At 45.8% G+C, this 19,124-nt stretch overlaps 1 protein-coding gene across 1 annotated transcript in view; it reads left to right on the forward strand.

The window, feature by feature from the left end:
- The window catches only part of IL17RD (interleukin 17 receptor D), a 62,648-nt gene extending 43,757 nt beyond the window's left edge, over positions 1-18,891 (forward strand). Inside the window, exons 3-13 of the mRNA XM_021695116.1 lie at positions 1,519-1,644; positions 5,630-5,748; positions 6,233-6,353; positions 8,450-8,494; positions 8,588-8,739; positions 10,245-10,310; positions 12,020-12,074; positions 12,904-13,014; positions 13,797-13,981; positions 17,003-17,939; positions 18,665-18,891. Of these exons, the coding sequence (XP_021550791.1) occupies positions 1,519-1,644; positions 5,630-5,748; positions 6,233-6,353; positions 8,450-8,494; positions 8,588-8,739; positions 10,245-10,310; positions 12,020-12,074; positions 12,904-13,014; positions 13,797-13,981; positions 17,003-17,939; positions 18,665-18,777 (2,030 nt within the window). The 3' untranslated portion in view covers positions 18,778-18,891. The remainder of the gene's footprint in view (positions 1-1,518; positions 1,645-5,629; positions 5,749-6,232; positions 6,354-8,449; positions 8,495-8,587; positions 8,740-10,244; positions 10,311-12,019; positions 12,075-12,903; positions 13,015-13,796; positions 13,982-17,002; positions 17,940-18,664) is intronic.
- Positions 18,892-19,124: the final 233 nt, after the last annotated feature.

Raw genomic sequence — 19,124 nt, forward strand, 5'->3', positions numbered from 1 at the left:
AAGAAAGTTAAAAAGGAGGAATATTGTGTGCCCATTAGAAGGCTTGGAAGAATGTTTTTTAGAAGTTGCATGGATGACTTCTACATTTTTCTTACGTTCTTTTGTAATTTTCAAATACCCAGGGAACATTTTTAGTCATAAAAGTGGGAAATGTGGGGGCACCTGGGTCAGTCAGTTGAGCGCCTGCCTTCAGCTCAGGTCATGATCTCGGGTCCTGGGATCAAGTCCCAAGTTGGACTCTTTGCTCAGTGGAGTCTGCTTCTCCCTCTGCCTCTGCCCCCACCCCCACCCTTCGTGCTCTCTCTCACACTCTCTCAAATAAATAAAATCTTTAAAAAAAAAAAAAAGGGAAGTGTGTGGTGTGATGTACAGCAGGGACAGGGGGAGTGCAGCAGATTCACTGAACCTAGAAAATCCCCCTGACTGCTTTACCTCAAAGTAAAACACCCTGATTTTGGAGGCATCATGAGTCGGTTTGGACATTTGATGGAACTGAGGACTTTTTGCAGCAGATACCAACAAGAGTTTTCCATTTTAATCATTGAGAAAGAAATGGAGATGAAGCAGTGTAAGAATCATGAGTTGGCATTTGCCAGGGATGGCTGGTGGTTCTCCCCGTATGAGTGGCCAGAACAGCCCATGGCCATTCTCTGGAGTCCCATTCCGAGTCTGGCTGGAAGCTTCCGGCAGTTTTTTAGGATCCTGTAGACTTTGAAGGTTTCTTTAGCAATACCAGGTGTCAGAGCTGCTCACATGGTTGTGGTGGCCTTGACAGCTGGCTGTAAGTAATGTCCTCAGACGGTATCAGAGAATTGGTCTTCATTTTTTGAGCAACGTGGAGCTCTTGAATTTGGTGGGCATTGCGGGTGTCTTTGCTAACACATGGTGTTCGGGAACAGAAGTTTTACCTTTGAGATGCTATTAATGTTGAAGGTACTTTGCTCATCATGAAGTCAGTGAGTCTCTTTTGTAGGTACTAATCGGATTTTTTAACAGGCTTACTGTGAGCCGCTCCCCCGTGAGTCCCATCCGCATCCTGCTGCCTTGCCCTGCTCATCTGGCCTCCAGGTTTCTTCTAAAAGCAAGCCCCAGACTATTTAGCCATTTGTTTTGTTTCAGATCACTCTCAAATGCTGAAAACCAATTGAATCGATGTAAATAATTATTGATTTAGGTAAAGTGTCATAATAGTAAAGAAGTCAATGCCAGATACATAGTCAAACTGTCTATGTATAAACATATACAGCCACACCATATATGATCCTCCTCATGCTGTCCTAGAATTGAACTCAAAGGGTGGGCAGTGGTGTTAGTGCTTTAAATAAGCCCCACTACAGCACCTTACAGTTTCCCCAACAGTCAATCTTTGATGTCCTATTTGGGCTTATGCAGCACACGTCTTTAGACAGAATGGATTTGGCCGCCTCCAGACGGCTCTGTGTAATTTGAGAAGATGAACGCGGACCTCAAAAAATAAATGTCTTAATCTAACTGTTCTTTGTTCTCCCAATTCTCTAGACTGCACCACTTACTTGAATCCAGTGGGGAAGCATGTGATTGCTGATGCCCAGAACATCACCATCAGTCAGTACGCTTGCCACGACCAAGTGGCAGTCACCATTCTTTGGTCCCCAGGGGCTCTTGGTAAGTTGGTCAAAATGGAGTCCACCACGTGGCTGGTGTGGGTGGTGACCAGTGCAGGGATTCCAGTGTGACAACCTCCAGGAGCCAGGCAGGTCTTGACATAAGTGTAGCTTAGGTGGGCTTCGGCCCAGAAACACTGCCTGCTTTGGTGCGGATACTTGCTGGGCATGCACGCAGCTTGATGCTGGGCCTCACGGCCCATCTTTTATTCGCTTGGCTGTTACTGAGAGAGATATAGGTTTGCAAAATAATAGTGTGTGGTGATAAATCACATTGAACGCTTGGCCTCTGGGTCTCAGCAGTAGTCGGGGGACAGGTGAGCTGTCCAAGGATGTAATGGCCTCAGCATCCAGCATCGGCCATCTCTGTACCCAAAAAGATACCCAAGCACAGCACTGGTGCATGTTGTGAGTTTTCAGGAATATTCCAATTTTCTTTTTTTTTTTTTTAATTTTGTTTATTTATTTGACAGAGAGAGACACAGCGAGAGAGGGGACACAAGCAGGGGGAGTGGGAGAGGGAGAAGCAGGCTCCCCACTGAGCAGGGAGCCCGATGTGGGGCTCGATCCCAGGACCCTGGGATCATGACCTGAGTCGGAGGCAGACGCTTAATCGACTGAGCCACCCAGGCGCCCCCATAAAATCAATTTTTAAATGTTGCCAACTAACTGAATTTGTTTAAACTATGTAGGCTGAAAAAAAAAACAAAATGAAGAAACAGGAAAAAGCAAATCCACATTATCTGGCCAGATTCAGGTTAGGGCAGAGTCTGCTTGTCCTCTTTAATTAACTTAATCATTTAAGTTAATGATTGGATGGGATAATTGGGAGTGGGACATGGGCAGGGCCCATTTGTTCAGATGGGCCTAGGTGTGAACCCAGATTCTACCTTTTACAAGAGGCCTCTAACCCTTGCTGAGCCCCGCTTCCCCATCTGTAACGGGCAGATGACTGCCTCTTGGTTGGTTATAAGATTTCCTGACACACACACATGCAGTGTATTTCTAAAAAGAGCTTTTTTCTTTTTTTTTAAAGTTTTTACTTAAGTAATCTTGACACCCAATGTGGGGCTTGAACTCGTGACCCTGAGATCAAGAGTTGCCTGCTCCACTGACTGGGCCAGCCAGGTGACCCTAGAAAGAGCTCTTAAAAAACAGTGGCTACTGGGGCACCTGAATAGCCCAGTCGGTGGAGCATGTGACTCTTGATCTTGGGGTTGTAGTTTCAAGCCCCACATCGAGTGTAGAGATTACTTTAAAATAAAATCTTTAAGAAAAAAACAAAACAGGGGGGGAAAAAAGTGGCTACTGTTACCATCATCAGAACCTGGACCTCAAACCTGCTCCTTTGACATAGCCACTGAATCTTAGAATTAAAAAAAAAAAATCTGGCCAAGGGAAAAGTACAATAAAAGCCTGGATTTCTTCATCTGAACAGGATAAATCTCAGAAAAATCCGACTGCAGGAGAGGTGAGTGCAGAGTGAGGGAGGATAGATCAGACCCATGGGACTAACTCACTTATCCATGTAAATACTGCTGGGTCTGAACGCAGCGGGTTTTCCAAAAATAACATTATCTTAACATTTAAAGATAAAAACATTCTCTGTGGATAAACGGGAAGTGGTCATTCCATGTAAGGCTATACAGTGGAGGGGTTGGCCTGACAAATTGCAGGCTCCTTAAAAGTAAGGGATGTGAGCGTGTGGTTGGAAAACTAACAGGTGGAGCAGTGAGGGCAGAATGTGGTGCTTTTCCAGCACGATGATTTGTGGGTGGACAGGTTCTGTTTCTATAAGGTTCTTTCAGGTTTTATCAAGGAAACTCGGTGGGAGACAGAGAAGCATATGGGTTAAGAGCACCAGCTTAGAGCCAGACACTCTGGGGTTTGAATCCCACATCTGCTGTTTAATTCCTGTGTGATCCTGGGCAAATCGTTCAGTGTCTTGATAGCTGTTTCCTCATCTGTAAAATGGGGATAATACCTTCCTCCCATGGATGTTAGGAGGATTCATCCAGTTTTAAATGATGGAAAGGAGCAAATAAGTTCCATCATTGGAAGCTGCTCTATGAAGTTGCTACACATGTAACTATAAGGCATTCATTCAGGGTATTGTGATAAAGGTGTTACTTTAAGATTTACATTTGCTTGGGGCGCCTGGGTGGCTCAGTTGCTTAAGCATCTGCCTTTGGCCCAGGTCGTGGTCCCGGGGTCCTGGGATCGAGCCCTGCATCAGGCTCCCTGCTCCGCGGGAAGCCTGCTTCCCCCTCTCCCTCTGCTGCCCCCCTGCTTGCGCTCTCTGTCAAATAAATAAAATCTTAAAAAAAAAAAAAAAAGATTTACATTTGCTGCTTCTACCCCGACCCCATCCAGACTTGGCATAGGTTTTTCAGGCAGGTCTTTTAAAAATAAGGACTAGAACCACCCACTCCCACCTCAGCTGATGAATTTTTATGAAACTGTGAGATACACAGTCTTGAATCCTATTAATCACCCAGCTTTTGTTAAACAGGATCTCTGGGGACATGGCATGAATTAAATCTTGGTATAAATAATAAGGAGTTGTTCAACTTTTTTTTTTTTAATCTCAGAAGGCAAGTTCCTGTGAGATCTGCTAACTGGTCGCTGGTCAAAGACCTTGGATCTTGTTAGCATGTCTGAGTCTTGGGCTGGGGGTCAGCTGGCTCTCACCCGCACAGAAAGCTTTGTACTTGAAATGCAATGTGGGGGGCACCCGGGTGGCTCAGTCCGTTAAGCGTCTGCCTTCAGCTCAGGTCATGATCCCAGGGTCCTGGGATCGAGCCCCGCATTGGGCTCCCGACTCGGCGGAGAGCCTGCTTCTCCCTCGGGTGCTCCCCCTGCTTGTGCTCTCTCTCTGGCAAATAAATAAATAAAAATCTTAAAAAAAAAAAAATGCAATGTGGCAGAGTCGGTACCAGCACATTGTACACTGTGACCCCCGAAAATGTGAAGCTCTCATTGTAACTTCTTTGCCCTACTCACTGGAAAATATATGTTCTTCATCAAATAATGATAGGATTCAAAAAAGATTTCCCTGTCCTTTGCCATCAATACTTTTCCCACCTGGTTAATTGTATCCTATGTCATTACTTTTGCGCTACGAGGGCAAGGGTTGAAGTTGTCCCCTTGTGTAGCATTCAGAAAGCATGCGAAATCGATACCGCGCCAATTGAGGCCGGCTTTGGGGATCTCCAGCTGCAGTGGGACCGCTCTAGCTAGTTTCCATGGGATGCAGAGCACTGGTGCTGGCTCTTGTGATCAGCGGAGCTTACTCCTCAGGTGGCAGGAGGCTGGGCCGTCGCCTTTCAGCAGCACGGTGGGCGTCTCGGGGCCTCTGAGGGCTGTATGAAGAGCACACACTGGGCAGCCCTTGGGTGTCTGCCTTTCAGGCCTGATTAGAGCAAGAACTGCTTTGTAAATCACATAGGCATTCTAAACTATTTAATCTCAAGCCTAGGAACCCCTTGGGTGCAGACATACACTTTGTTGGGAATTTTGTGCATGACGCAGTGAACCATGCCAGCAAATACAGGACGAAAACTTAAAGCAGAAACATGGTTTGGGGGGAGTTCCTGGTCAGCATTGGGAATTATCGTCAGCTGAATATACCCTGTCTGATGACCTAGAAATTAATGTATTCCACTCTAGACTTTTAGGATGAATTGTGACTTGAGCTTAACTATTTGAACCCTAATGTCACAGAGGCAGTGGGCATTTGTGAAATGGCTGGCTGAATTAGAGTTAATTAACGAGTCATGATGGGACAGAGAAAATCACCTGGCCTGTCCCAGAGGAATGCAGGGCATGTGGTTTTCCTTTCTGTAAAACTCGGATATTCTGGCCAAAGTTAGAATTCCTTTAACTCTGCTATGTAGGTGGGAAGGACGGTAATCTTGGCAAAGGAAGGAAAGTGTGTTCAAAGGTAATTCGGTCCGCTTTTCATAAAAGCATTGTGCTTTGCTTAGGCATCGAATTCCTAAAAGGATTTCGAGTAATACTGGAGGAGCTGAAGTCGGAGGGAAGACGGTGCCAACAACTGATTCTAAAGGACCCAAAGCAGCTAAACAGTAGCTTCAAAAGAACCGTAAGTCGCACGCAGAGAATGTGCTCCTGAAGACACGCCATTGTTCTGGGGGTCTGAATGGTCTATTGAATGTCGGTGAAACTGGAGAAGGAGGGGCTGTGGGGTCCACCCCTCCTGCCAAAGTGGGTGAGAAATAGCTCGGCAACACCTCAAGCCTGCTCCACACCCAGAGAATCCCTCCAGCACCTCTCGCTGGTAAACACACCTCTCGGGTTACACGTCCTGGAAGGTGGCTTTGTGCTCTCAAGAGTATGTGAGCTCTTCCCCACCAGTTTTGAGGGTCCGTGTTAACCAGCCATGGCTTCCTTGCCAAAGAACAGGCAGCCTTGCTGATCTTTTATTTCAGTTAAACGTGGTCCAGAAAATAGACCCCAAGTCTGGAAGAGTGTGTGGGTGACCGTCAGAGAGGCCTGAAGGTCTAGTGTGTAGGTGGAGGGGTGGGTGATTTCTTCATGATATCGTGTCTGCTTTTATTCCCTTTTAGGGAATGGAATCTCAACCTTTCCTGAGTATGAAATTTGAAACAGATTACTTTGTGAAGATTGTCCCTTTTCCTTCCATTAAAAATGAAAGCAATTACCACCCTTTCTTCTTCAGAACCCGTGGTGAGTATGGCCTGCTTGCCTGGTTCCCATGATGAGACTGCTCCTGATCCTAATGACTTTTCCAAGGAATATATTCAAGAGCCCACCAAATACTGGTATGAAACCAGCATGACGAGGACAAAACCATCCAGAAAAGCAATTCTTAGAATTAAGATTTGGCCTAGGCAGAGTACACCTAACCAGAGACACCAATTGCCAACTTGTTCAAGAGTAGACATGATGCTTGCTTATTTTGGGGGGGAGGGAGGGGTACAGCTGCTGTAAGACAGCCATATATTAAAACCATTTGGGAAAAAAAAAAAGCAGTCCTAAAAAGTAGAAGTTGATTTTGGAGATGAAGGGTAGAGCATGAAATAATTCCATCTTTTTTGACCTGTCATCAGGAAAGTGGCTTCTGTGATTGCCTGTTTTCAGGACTACATTAAGACAGTTAATCAGTAACCCTGAGATTGCCTCTTTCTAGAAAGTTTAACATCTATGGGTCAGGCCCTGTTCTAAATGCTTTCTAAATACTGACTCCATTTACCCCCATAACGACCCTTCGAAGAATTTAATCCTCCCATGTCCACTTATTAGATGTGGAATTACACACCCAGAGGGTAAAGAGCCTCTGGTGGGAGCTGGGATTTGAACCCAGAAGTCTGACTCTGGAATCCACACTCTGCAGCCAACTGTACTGAGTTCCCTTTGCCATTTGTTCTGCATGCGGTGTGGTGGGTCTTTCCTCAACCTGAATCCCTACTTTCAGATTTGGTGCCCAGGCGTCCTGGAACCTGTAGCTATCCCTCTTGCCTTCCTAGTTGGGCATTCTGTCTGGCCTTCCAGGCCCCCGATGGTCAGCTGGCAGTCCACTGTGACAGCCCTTCCTACGTCCCCGTAGCCATCCTCCCCCTCTGTGAAGTTTTTCTTCTCAACTCCAGAACTCATACTCAACTCAAACTCATACTCCAGAAACATACAGGATGTGTTTTCTTTTTGCCTTTTCTTTTTTCTTTTCCTTTCCTTTCCTTTCCTTCCCTTTCCCTTTCCTTTTCCTTTTCTTTCGTTTCGTTTCCTTCCCTTCCCTTCCTTTCCCTTTCCCCTTTCCTTTCCTTTCCTTCCCTTCCCTTCCTTTCCTTTTCCTTTTCCTTCCCTTCTCTTCTCTTTTCTTTTCTTACTTTTTTTTTAAACTTTATTTTGCAGCAAAGTTATTTTATAACAGTTGGTCTCATTTTCTTAATTAAAATATGATTCCATAGGGTGAAGACTAGGTGCATTTTACAACATCTCAATGCCTGACACATAACCAATTAGAGGATTCAAATATGTTTATGAAAAGCTTGCCTTCATTAGAACTAGTGTAATTTAAGATTAATTTTTCCCATCAGAATCAATGTGTCTATTTGGGGGTGAGGCAGAGGTGGGAGATGCCATTATCACCATTTCGGTGCCCTGTGATTTTGACGCTGCCTTTGCTTTTCTTGGCATTGGATGGAGATTTGCCAGAAGGTTCTCCCTGGGTGAGCAGCATGGCATCCTGGACTGGCTGTTTGGCCTCATTGTGTTAGCATCACATTTAAGCCCTGCTTCAAAGCCCTGTTGGCTTTGGTGCTATTACTTAGTAGATGTCTGTCTCCATGCCATTTTTAGACTCCATCAGAGCATTTGCTAGCAAAGGTTACAACAATCCCAAGACAGTTACCAGCATCACTCCAGAGTTCTCTTGGGCCTAAACCCCTGTACAGTGGATAAGGGGCTGGCTTTATTTCTGTTCACGGCTAAACCAGAGCCTCCCTGTGGTAACAGCCTGAACCCAGTCCTGCTGCCCTTGGCTGCTGGCCTTGAAACTCCTCTGTCATACTTGACAAGCTTCAAGAGTCTGGGTGACTTGACACTGTTTCCATTTATCTGGCGTAAAATGAACTGCATTCATATTTTTATATTGTACAATTTAAATTTTCATAAGATGTAACTACACTATACTGAATTGCTGAATTGATGTATTTTATACTTTTCCCAACACTACCCAGCACCGTGTATTTGTATTTTATTGAACTATTGGATGAGGAAAATGCCAAACTGTACTAAAAGTAAAAAATGTGTGTCTTTCTTCATAGCCTGTGACCTGTTGCTACAGCCGGACAACCTGGCCTGTAAGCCCTGTAAGTATAGCTGTTCCCGTCCATCAGGTCTGGCCCGCATGGTGGGGTCAGGGTGGCCTCTGGGTGCTCATTCCGGGTCCTTCCTCCTCCCAGTCTGGAAGCCTCGGAACCTAAACATCACTCAGCACGGTTTGGACATGCAGGTGTCCTTCGATCACGCGCCACACACCTTTGGCTTCCGTTTCTTCTATCTTCACTATAAGCTCAAGCATGAAGGGCCTTTCAAGAGAAAGACCTGTAAACAGGTGAGCTGCTATGTGTACATTAAGGAATGCTACATGTTTTTGTTTTGTTCTGTTTTTTTAAAGATTTTATTTTTTGGGGTGCCTGGGTGGCTCGGTTGGTTAAGCAACTGCCTTCAGCTCAGGTCATGATCCTGGAGTCCCTGGATCGAGTCCTGCATCAGGCTCCCCGCTCAGTGGGGAGTCTGCTTCTCCCTCTGACCCTCCCCCCTCTCATGCTCTCTCTCTGTGTCATTCTTCCTCTCAAATAAATAAAATCTTTTTTTTTTTTTAAATAAAGATTTTATTTTTTTTTTGAGAGAGCACAGAGAGGGAGAAGCAGACTACCCACTGAGCAGAGAGCCCGATGAGGGCTCCATCCCAGGACCCCGAGATCATGACCCAAGCCGAAGGCAGACGCTTAACCGACTGAGCCACCCAGGCGCCCCTACTACATGTTTTAAAGTGACCCCTGGGCCCAGAATTTGGAAGGTTCAACATGAACATGAGGCTTTATCTCAGCAGTTGGTAGATATTCCAGAATGTTGTGTCTCAGAGACAACTCTCACTCTCCAGTTATCTACACCCCAGCTATCCCAAGCGTGATGAAGCCTGGGAAAGGTATTACCAAGGAACCAAAAGAATTAAGTATTTCTAGTTCATTCTGCTCTATTTTAAACATTCATTGGGTGCTCACTGTGTGCCTTCATTCTGCTCTATTTTAAACATTCATTGGGTGCTCACTGTGTGCCAGTCACCAAGTTTTATTCTCACTGAATCCTTACAACTCTATGCAACAGAGGCTGCTGTCGCCCCACTTTACAGATGGGCGACCTGAGGCTCAATGAGGTCACCTGGCTTGCTCAAGGTCACACAGCTAGTCAGTGGAAAAACCACATCTAGGAGCTAAGCCACTAGGATTTTAGTGGCTTACTGATTGTACATAGACCAAAGTTGAGTAGAAACTCAGCAACCAAGTTCTTAAACTGAGGGCGGTGAACAAGAGGGGGAATTGTGGAAGTGCACAGGGCTGCTAGCTAGATGGCCTCAGCAAGCACCAAGAGAGGTTTTTGGTCATGAGAGTAGAAGCTAGCATCTTCCTAGACATGCTTCTGTGTTGTTGAATTTTGCTTTCCTGTAGGCTCTCACCTCTGTCATTGACCTCAAGTCAAAATTACGGCACATAAAATATGCACAAACATGGGCAGGTAATTTCTTTCCTCACCCTTTCAATAAATAAAGGGTATTCTAAATAGTTTCTTTGTCTGCAAATGAAATAGTCCTGCTGAGGGTGCCACTAACTAAGTATAGACTGTGACGGAGGTCCTGGGCTCTCCTGGGCCTTTTTATCAGAGTGAAGTTCAGATCATGTGTAGCAGATAAATATGGTTGCTTTCTGATCTAATTGATATATTCTGAACATGGTCAAGACTGGTGGCAAGTCTCCTTCAGCTTTGGGGGAAAAGAGAGGTCCAGATGACCCTTATCCAAGAAGTGAGTTTTAAAAGTGTTGTGTTGTTTCTTTGCAGGAGCAAAATACAGAGACAACCAGCTGCCTCCTTCAAAATGTTTCTCCTGGGGATTATATAATTGAGGTATGTATAACTCAGGAAAGCCCTATTATTAATTCTACAGAATGAATCTAGTTCATGAAGAATTTCAACTGTTTACAACACTAAAATTTCAAGCCATTGAGGGTGTGCACAGTTATATTTTTACGTGGTCCTTAACATGCTTTTTAAAAAGTTTATATGTAATTAGTCTTTGATTTTTCTCATTCAGTATTTCAAGTATTTCATATAAATATTTTTATGAAACCGTATAGTCCACATAACCACGATTTAGAATTTCTATACAGTATTCCTTTGTAGGGGAGGAAGAAATTCCTTCTTTCCTCCCTGTGTTCTTCCAACTGGTTTAGGAATTAAATTGACGTGAGACAGATTAAGGGGTGAAAAAAACCAGAGTCTTACTGAGTGTGCACAGAGGCCCAATAATGAAATTGAAACCCAAAGAAATGACAAAGGCAGGCACAGTTCTTATGCTTTTTGGACAAAGAGATAATAAATTTGTGAAGAATTGACAGGATAAAGAAAAATAGATGTTTGGGAGCTTTAATTAGTAAGGAATTCTAAGTGGAATTTAGGCTGAGGTAATAAATTAGAAAAAGTAACAAGGTTATTGTTCTACAGTTTTCTCGACTTTAAAGTCCCTATCTCAGACAATAAGGATGTCATTTTTACTTCTCAGAACAGTGAGGGTATTTGTCATATGGGAGATCTATTTCCTGCTTTCAGGGGGACAGAGGGAGGGTCTGAGTATTCTTGCACTACTTCTTTCTCCAGTAGCTTCATTACAAAATATTTATCAGTAGGCCATTGTAGTACCTACTGGGGCAACCTGCCCTGGGCTCCTACACCGTCATACTACAAAAATATGTTTTTAAAAAATTTAGATTTATAAATTTTTATTTTTATTTTTTAAAAGACTTATTTATTTGTCAGAGAGAGAGAGAGAGAGGCATTCAGAGGGAGATGCAGGCTCCCCACTGAGCAAGGAGCCCAACTTAGGACTCGATCCCAGGACCCTGGGATCATGACCTGAGCCGAAGGCAGACACTTAACCAACTGAGCCACCCAGGTGTCCCTAAAAACTTTTAGTAAAACAGAAAGGAAAAGTTCTGCCCATTATATCTGCCTATACTTCTCTAGGTTTCTGCTGACATTTTCTTTATCAGTACACATGAAGTTCTAAATACCACTGAAAAAAGCAAGCAAATGATAATATTTTTCTTCTTTTAGTTTAGATTCCTTTTCCAGTATCAAACATACTACAAAAATAGGGATAAAAGAAAAATCGAAAAGGAAATGAAAAATTTTGTCCAAAGCCCTGCTATTCAGATACAGTCAACATGTCTTAACATTTTGGGAGAAACACTGGTTGTACGACTTGATAGGAGTATGTGGTTTTGAATGGACACACCCTCTGAAAGCATTAATGGTGGCCCAGTAAAATTAGTGGTAGGATACCATTATAACGGAAGAGTGTTAGAATGTGGAACTCACCAGCTGAATTCATCAGTGAATGAACAACGTTTGATTCATGGAAGGTGATGAGGTTGAGGGGTTTGAGTGGTAAAGCAGAGATTTATCTGATTTAATGTCAGGTCTCAGCTCATAAATGATCATAGGCAGCAGCTCTCCTTCCTCCTTCCCCCCACTGTCCACAGGTGGAAAAATGAATGAAATCTGTTGAGATGTTATCACTTAAAAAAAATAATGATACAGCATCCTCTGTTTTGCAGCTGGTGGATGACACTAATACAACAAGAAAAGTGATGCATTATGTCTTAAAGCCAGGTATGATTTTTTTTCTGTGTGAAATGTTGGCTCTGGACTACGGCAGACCACGCTACTTGATACTTTCTGTACTTCATGGTTTACAAAATCAAAACACAGCATTTGAGTTCCTCTCTTTTAAAAGATGTTCCGATCAGGGGCGCCTGGGTGGCTTAGTTGGTTGAGCGTCTGATTCTTGACTTTGGCTCCAGTCATGATCCCAGGGTTGTGAGATTGAGCCCTGTGTCAGGTTCCATGCTGAGCACAAGGAGTCTGCTTAAGATTCTGTCTCTCTCCCTCTGCGCCCCGCCCCCCCGCCTCACTCTTCTAAAAAAATGATATTTCATCAAAGCCGACTTTCCTTCCATCCTAATGTCGATGCCTAGAAGACAGAGGCCACTGTGGTTGGTGTGTGTCTATGTGTAGCTGGGACCAAATAGTCACTTGTCCTTGGAAGAAAAGTGGTGGGAGGCAAGTTTTCCTAGGGCAAAATTCTCACTCACAAGTATTTACTGTCCCAGCAACTCTAATTGTTGAATAGTATTCTACAACCCTTTAAAAAGAGTCCTTTTATAATCACCAGACCAGTACTAACTAGAGAAATGTGGTCAGGGCTCCCAGAACCTGTTACACAGCTTATGTTTAAAAAGAGGAAAAGAGGGGCACCTGGCTGGCTCAGTCGGTAGAGTGTGGGACTCTTGGCCTTGGAGTTGTGAGTTCAAGCCCCACATTGGGTGTAGAGATTACTTAAAAATAAAAAATCTTTAAAAACAAAAAAATGGGGGGGAGAAAAAGAATTCTCCTTGAACTTGTGCTGCTTGTTTCAAGCCTTGTCTTTGACATTTCCCAGCGCATTCCCCGTGGGCGGGGCCCATCAGGGCTGTCGCCATCACTGTGCCACTGGTTGTCATCTCGGCATTTGCGACCCTCTTCACCGTGATGTGCCGCAAGAAACAACAAGGTATCTCTTTGTGTTGTGTTTTCCCCCCAGGTTGGCAAGACATCGGTCAACAGAGGGAGCCTGGGAGTCCTTGGGCCCTTGGTACCACCACCCCACCCCGGCCCCCAACCAAATGGGCATCTGGGAGGCCACATAGGTCCTGTAGTTCCTACCATTAAGATACTTGACTTTTAGCCTCAGGAGCCGTGAACATGAAGCCATAATTCTGTTCCCAAACTCAGGGTAGTAAATTCAAGAACATAAATGAAGTCTAAAAGTATGAGTAAGGGTAGAGGCAGGGCTTGATGACTTATAAAAGGCAGGTGTTGGGAGGGAACTTTTTGGGGACCTTGGAAATGTTTTTCTATCTTGATCTGAGTGATGGTTACACAGGTATATACTTAGATAAAAGCTTACTGAGATTGTTCTTAAGATTTATGCATTTTACCTTTGTAAGTTATACTTCAATAAAAGGGTTTTCTTTTGTTTTTTGTCTTTTTTTTTTTTTTTTTAAAGGTCAGCTCTGTTAGTGCTTAATTGGTCTGGTAGGTACACTTGGTTGCAAGACCTGCCTCTGGGTGCTCTCTGCTGACCAGAGTGGCCCCGGCAGTTTTCTCGGCTTACCTGAGGTATTTGTTGCTCCACTGGAGAAATCAGCTGTCCTGTTTCCAGTGGGGACCCCAGGGGCTGGGGACTGGGAGTATCAACTGTTGTTTCTTGAAGATGGCATTAGGTCCCGAGTCTTAAGGCACAGGACAAAGCATTGCTCGTAGGCATCAACCCTATCTTCTTTTCCAATTTAGAAAATATATATTCACATTTAGATGAAGAGAGTTCTGAGTCCTCCTCGTACACCACGGCGCTCCCCAGGGAGAGGCTCCGGCCGAGGCCGAAGGTCTTCCTCTGCTATTCCAGCAAAGATGGCCAGAATCACATGAACGTTGTCCGGTGTTTTGCCTACTTCCTCCAGGACTTCTGTGGCTGTGAGGTGAGGAATCTGAAGTCTCTTCTCTCTCCCTGGGCAGGACATGTGCCCCCATGCTCTCAGCGCTCTCTCCCTCCCTCTAGACCTCCTTGGGTGACACCTGCCCTGCCCCAGTGCCTAGCTCCCTTCCAAATTGGGGTCAGCCTCACACTCCTCCTTCAGTCTGTCCTGCCCATCACCAGCACTAAATGTTTCCTAACCCTTAGTCCTAACCCTGACACTCAGACTCCTGTTCAAAAGCCTTTCATGGCACCTACCTGGCAGGAAGTTTGATAAACATCAAGAAGACCGTGCAGTTGCATGGAGGGGAATGGCATGTATCCTGGGAACATGCAACAGGAGCGGGGGAAGTTGGTCACTCAAGACATCTTGGTGAGCCTTGCCAGGTCAAAGAGAGGATGGAAGATCAAGCAGTGGGTGTCCACAATGCTTTGGAGGAGTTTTGCTAAGAAGGGAGAACAATAATGTGTCAAGGACTCAAATGGTCAGCTCCGGTTTCTTGTCTGTTCTCCTGAGTTAAGCTATGAATATGTAGCTTTTCTAAAATGTCGTAGTGCTAATTTTAGAGGGAAGTTTGAAGCTCTCATGGAAGGCGCACTGTGTTTCTTACCAATGCAAGAACTGTACAATAACTGTGTTACGAAAGTTATTTGTGCTTTGATACTGCTGTCGGTAGGTTTCTTAGTCTTTCCACGGGGCAAGGCTTCCCCCTAGTGTCCATAACACCTAATTACAAGGCTGACACCTGAAGCTGGGGTGATGGGCAGATCCAAATGGGTACTGAAAAACCAACTGCAACCTCTCGCTGGTGCCACAGTCTTCAGACGAACTGTGTGCTCTGCTTTGTAACTAACTAGCCTCAGGGGGAAAATGTCTTCCAATTATGAGTGTAGTACTTTAGGAATTTTCGAAACTGAAAAAGATGACTCCAAAAATGGCCTGTAATCTCACCCTGGAGAAAGAGGAACCACAGTTAATATTTGGTGTATTTCCTTCCCAGTTTTTTTCTACATAGATGAACTCATGCATTCAGTTTTGCATTTGGGGTGGATTAGGATGTTTTTTCTGTCCTTTCATTTAATAACTTTTTATACTATTGAAAGTTCTATGTAAACTGCAATTTTATTATTTTTTAAAGTTTATATTTAAAACCTGTCAGTTAACATACAGTGTAATATTAGTTTCAGGTGTACGATATAGTGATTTAGCACTTCCATACAACACCCAATGCTCATCACAACGAGTGCACTCCTTAATCCCCATCCCCATCCCCTATTTCACCCCTTCCCCGCATCCACCTTCCCTCTGGTAGCCATCAGTTTGTTCTCTAGAGTTAAGAATCTGTTTCTTGTTTTGCCTCTCCCTTTTTTCCCCTTAGGATCATTTTTGTTTCTTAAATTCCAAATGGGAGTGAAATCATATGGTGTTTGTCTTTCTCTGACTGACTTATTTTGCTTAGCATAATACTCTCTAGCTCCATCCATGTCATTGCAAGTAGCAAGATTTCATTCTTTTTTATAGCTGAGTAATATTCCATTGTATCTACATACACACTACATCTTTATCCATTCATCAGTCGATGGACACGTGGGCTCTTCCCATAATTTGGCTGTTGTTGATAATGCTGCTATAAACATCAGCCTTTAAATTAGTATTTTTGTATTCTTTGCGTAAATACCTAGTAGTTCAATTGCTGGATCGTAGGGTAGTTCTGTTTTTAACTTTTTGAGGAACCTCCTTACTGTTTTCCAGAGTGGCTGCACCATTCAATTTTAAATAACCACATGATCCATAATATCAATTCATTCTAATTGAGTTATTTCATATTGCTTAACATCTCAGTAGTTCAATTTTGCCTCATTTCTGATGATTTTCCAGAGCTAGAAGCCTGGAAATGGAATTGCTGGGTCAAAGATGGGAACATTTTAGAAATGCTTGGGTTATACTCTCCGTTAGCCTTTAGAATGTATAATACTAGTGATAATTAAGGGAGTATAAGACAATTCAGGATTCTTTTCAGCAAGTGGGTGGATCTTGGGGACCTTCTTCTTTAGAGCCAAAGAGGAAGAGAGAGTTATTTCAGAATCCCCTTTCCCGTAAGAGACTGTGGCTCCCATTCAGGCATAGCCACTGAGAATTCATTTCTGAACTACAGAAGGAAAGAGGCTGATAAAACTGCGAAGAGACGTTTTCAGCAGAATCAGATGAAAATGATCTGAGAAGGTGAAGCCCTCTGAGGGGCACATGCGTGCCTGGTTTTCTTTCCTTTGTTGGTGCCCCTCCCCCCAGCTCCCGGAACCTCCTTGGGGTTAAAGGTCTAATATGGATATGACCCCCAAAGACTGCTATGAAGTCACGGTGGGAGGTGCCAGTCACTCACCGGTGAGCTAACCAGAGTGGCTGTGTTACTGCAGTCCACCGCCCTCCTCTCTGGCCATTGACAGACTGGTAAACAGCATAGTTGACCCTGGGGCTGTGAGAGTGGCCAAGGAGGTCTTTGTCCATCACGCTGTCTGGATGTGAGTCAGCCAGCATCATGGGCAACTCTGACATCCAGACCTCAGCCCCATTTTCTGCCGGCTTTGGGGTCCCTCACCCAGACCCATCCATCATCACCTTCCAGCTTTGTCTTCAGGATCTGCTGCACTCATCGCCATAGACCGACCCCAGGGTGCCCATTCAAGGGGCTCACTAGCACACTCTAAGTCCCTTGAGGGCCTCACTTGGGATATGGGACTTTGGCAGGTTGCTAGAAGCTCTGTGCGTCCGTCTTTTCCCTCATACGGTGAGAGCAGGAATGGCCCCCACATTAGGCTGAAACAAGGGCACAATGCAGAGGGCCTGGCATGTGACTATCACCCACAAAATGTTAGCTGGTCCCAGATCCCAGCATCCCAGAACCTGCACGCAGCAATGCTGATAATACTTAAAGGACAAATGATGGGACCTTCTTGTAACCCTCTTGTTTTTGTTACCCGACTCCCCAGGCTGTATAGGTGAGTGAGGTCTGTGTTCTCTTTCCAGGTGGCTCTGGACTTGTGGGAGGACTTCAGCCTCTGCAGAGAAGGGCAGAGAGAATGGGTCATCCAGAAGATCCACGAGTCCCAATTCATCATCGTGGTGTGTTCCAAAGGCATGAAGTACTTTGTGGACAAGAAGAGCTACAGGCACAAGGGCAGTGGCCGGGGCTCGGGGAAAGGGGAGCTCTTCCTGGTGGCCATGTCGGCCATCGCTGAAAAGCTCCGCCAGGCCAAGCAGAGCTCCTCAGCCCAGCTCAGCAAGTTCATCGCCGTTTACTTCGATTATTCCTGTGAGGGCGATGTTCCCGGCATCCTGGACCTGAGCACCAAGTACAAGCTCATGGACAACCTTCCCCAGCTCTGTTCCCACCTGCACTCCCGAGACCACGGCCTCCCGGAGCCGGGGCAGTACCCCGGACAGGTGAGCAGAAGGAACTACTTTCGCAGCAAGTCCGGCCGGTCCCTTTATGTCGCCATATGCAACATGCACCAGTTTATCGATGAGGAGCCCGACTGGTTTGAGAAGCAGTTCGTCCCCCTCCGTCCCCCCCCCCTCCACTCCCGGGAGCCAGTGCTGAAGAAGTTTGACTCGGGCTTGGTGTTAAATGATGTCATGTGCAAACCAGGGCCCGACGGCGATTTCTGCCTCAAGGCTGAGGCCGCGGTCCCCGGGGTGCTGGCCGACTCGCCCTTGGAGGGCCCACACTTGGGCCTGGACCAAGACGCGGAGGCGGGGCCTGGGCCGGGGGGCGGCTCGGTCCTGCGGCCACTGCTGCACCCCGGGAAAGCCACCAGCCCCTCAGACATGCCTCGAGACTCGGGCATCTACGACTCGTCCGTGCCCTCCTCGGAGCTGTCCCTGCCCCTAATGGAAGGACTCTCGGCAGATCAGACAGAAACATCTTCGCTGACAGAGAGCGTGTCGTCCTCCTCTGGCCTGGGTAAGGCGCGTGGTTGCTGAGAGTGCCTTTGGGTTGGGTTCCGGATACAGGCCACAGCCTTTGTCCCTGATTCCCAAATCCATGCAAGTGTTTTTCTAATTTGGGTGCGGACTCATTGGCGATGAAGCTTATGGGAAGTACCACGACTCCATTGATAGTATCGATTTATTCTAGGCAATGGGGATGTTCACATGTGTGAGCTGTAGGAATACTGAGGCTAAGTTAGGGTGAGCTGCCCGGCCCCTGAACTCCACAGGCCTCTGGCTACCAAGACAGAGCTTGCCCCAAAGGTATTGGATGAGCGTCTGTGGACCTGTATCTTTGTTGGGATTTGTAGTGTTTGCCACCCCGTACCAATGCCACATCTTTTAACGATCCTGGGGTTGATGGGCACAGTGTTCTCTCCATCACAGTTCACTCAGCACAAGGCCAGGTGAGAGGGCCCTGGAGGGGAGCCCGGCCTCCCCAGGGAGCACCAGCAGGATGCCATCTGGAGCTGTTCCTTACAGTGCCTGTGGCTAGCTGGAGTCATGCATGCAAAGCCTTGACCTTCAACTAAGGGAACCTGTCAGCAGGATGAGACCTGCCCTGTCTTGAGTTGGTTGGGGGGCTTGCCTCACTCATAAAGCCCATGGTCCAAACCCAGATTCAGCCACATTCTGGCCTGAGCCCCCGGCCAGGTGAAGTACAATGACGTGTGGCTTTGCCCTGTCTTCTTTCCTTAGGTGAGGAGGATCCTCCTGCCTTCCCTTCCAAGCTCCTCGCCTCTGGGGCGTGCAAAGCAGAACCTGGTTGCTGCAGCTACACTGGTGAACTCCACGTGGTCGCCCCTTTGTAACAAAATGGAAGAAGAGTCTAAGCATTGCCACTTTAGCTGCTGCCTCTCTCTGGTCCCCCAGCTCTTCTCTCTGGTTGCGCAGTCCACTTGGAGCTGAGGTCTCCGACAAGGATATTTGGAGGGAAATTTGGGCCAGTACTTGCTCTCCTTGCCCCATCCCTCTACCTGCTATCTTGGCAAAGTCTCCAATTTTCTAAAATCACATGGATATCTCTGAAAGGCATATCCATAAGGTCGGACAGCAGCTTGTCCCGTTAGGTCAGACCTTGGATTAGAGCCAGTTCTGGGAGGTAGGGAGGAAACATGCACAGAGAAACAGGAACATACCTGCACTGATCACTCAGATT

The sequence above is a fragment of the Neomonachus schauinslandi genome, chromosome 1, assembly GCF_002201575.2.
Source record: "Neomonachus schauinslandi chromosome 1, ASM220157v2, whole genome shotgun sequence".
Taxonomy (NCBI): domain Eukaryota; kingdom Metazoa; phylum Chordata; class Mammalia; order Carnivora; family Phocidae; genus Neomonachus; species Neomonachus schauinslandi.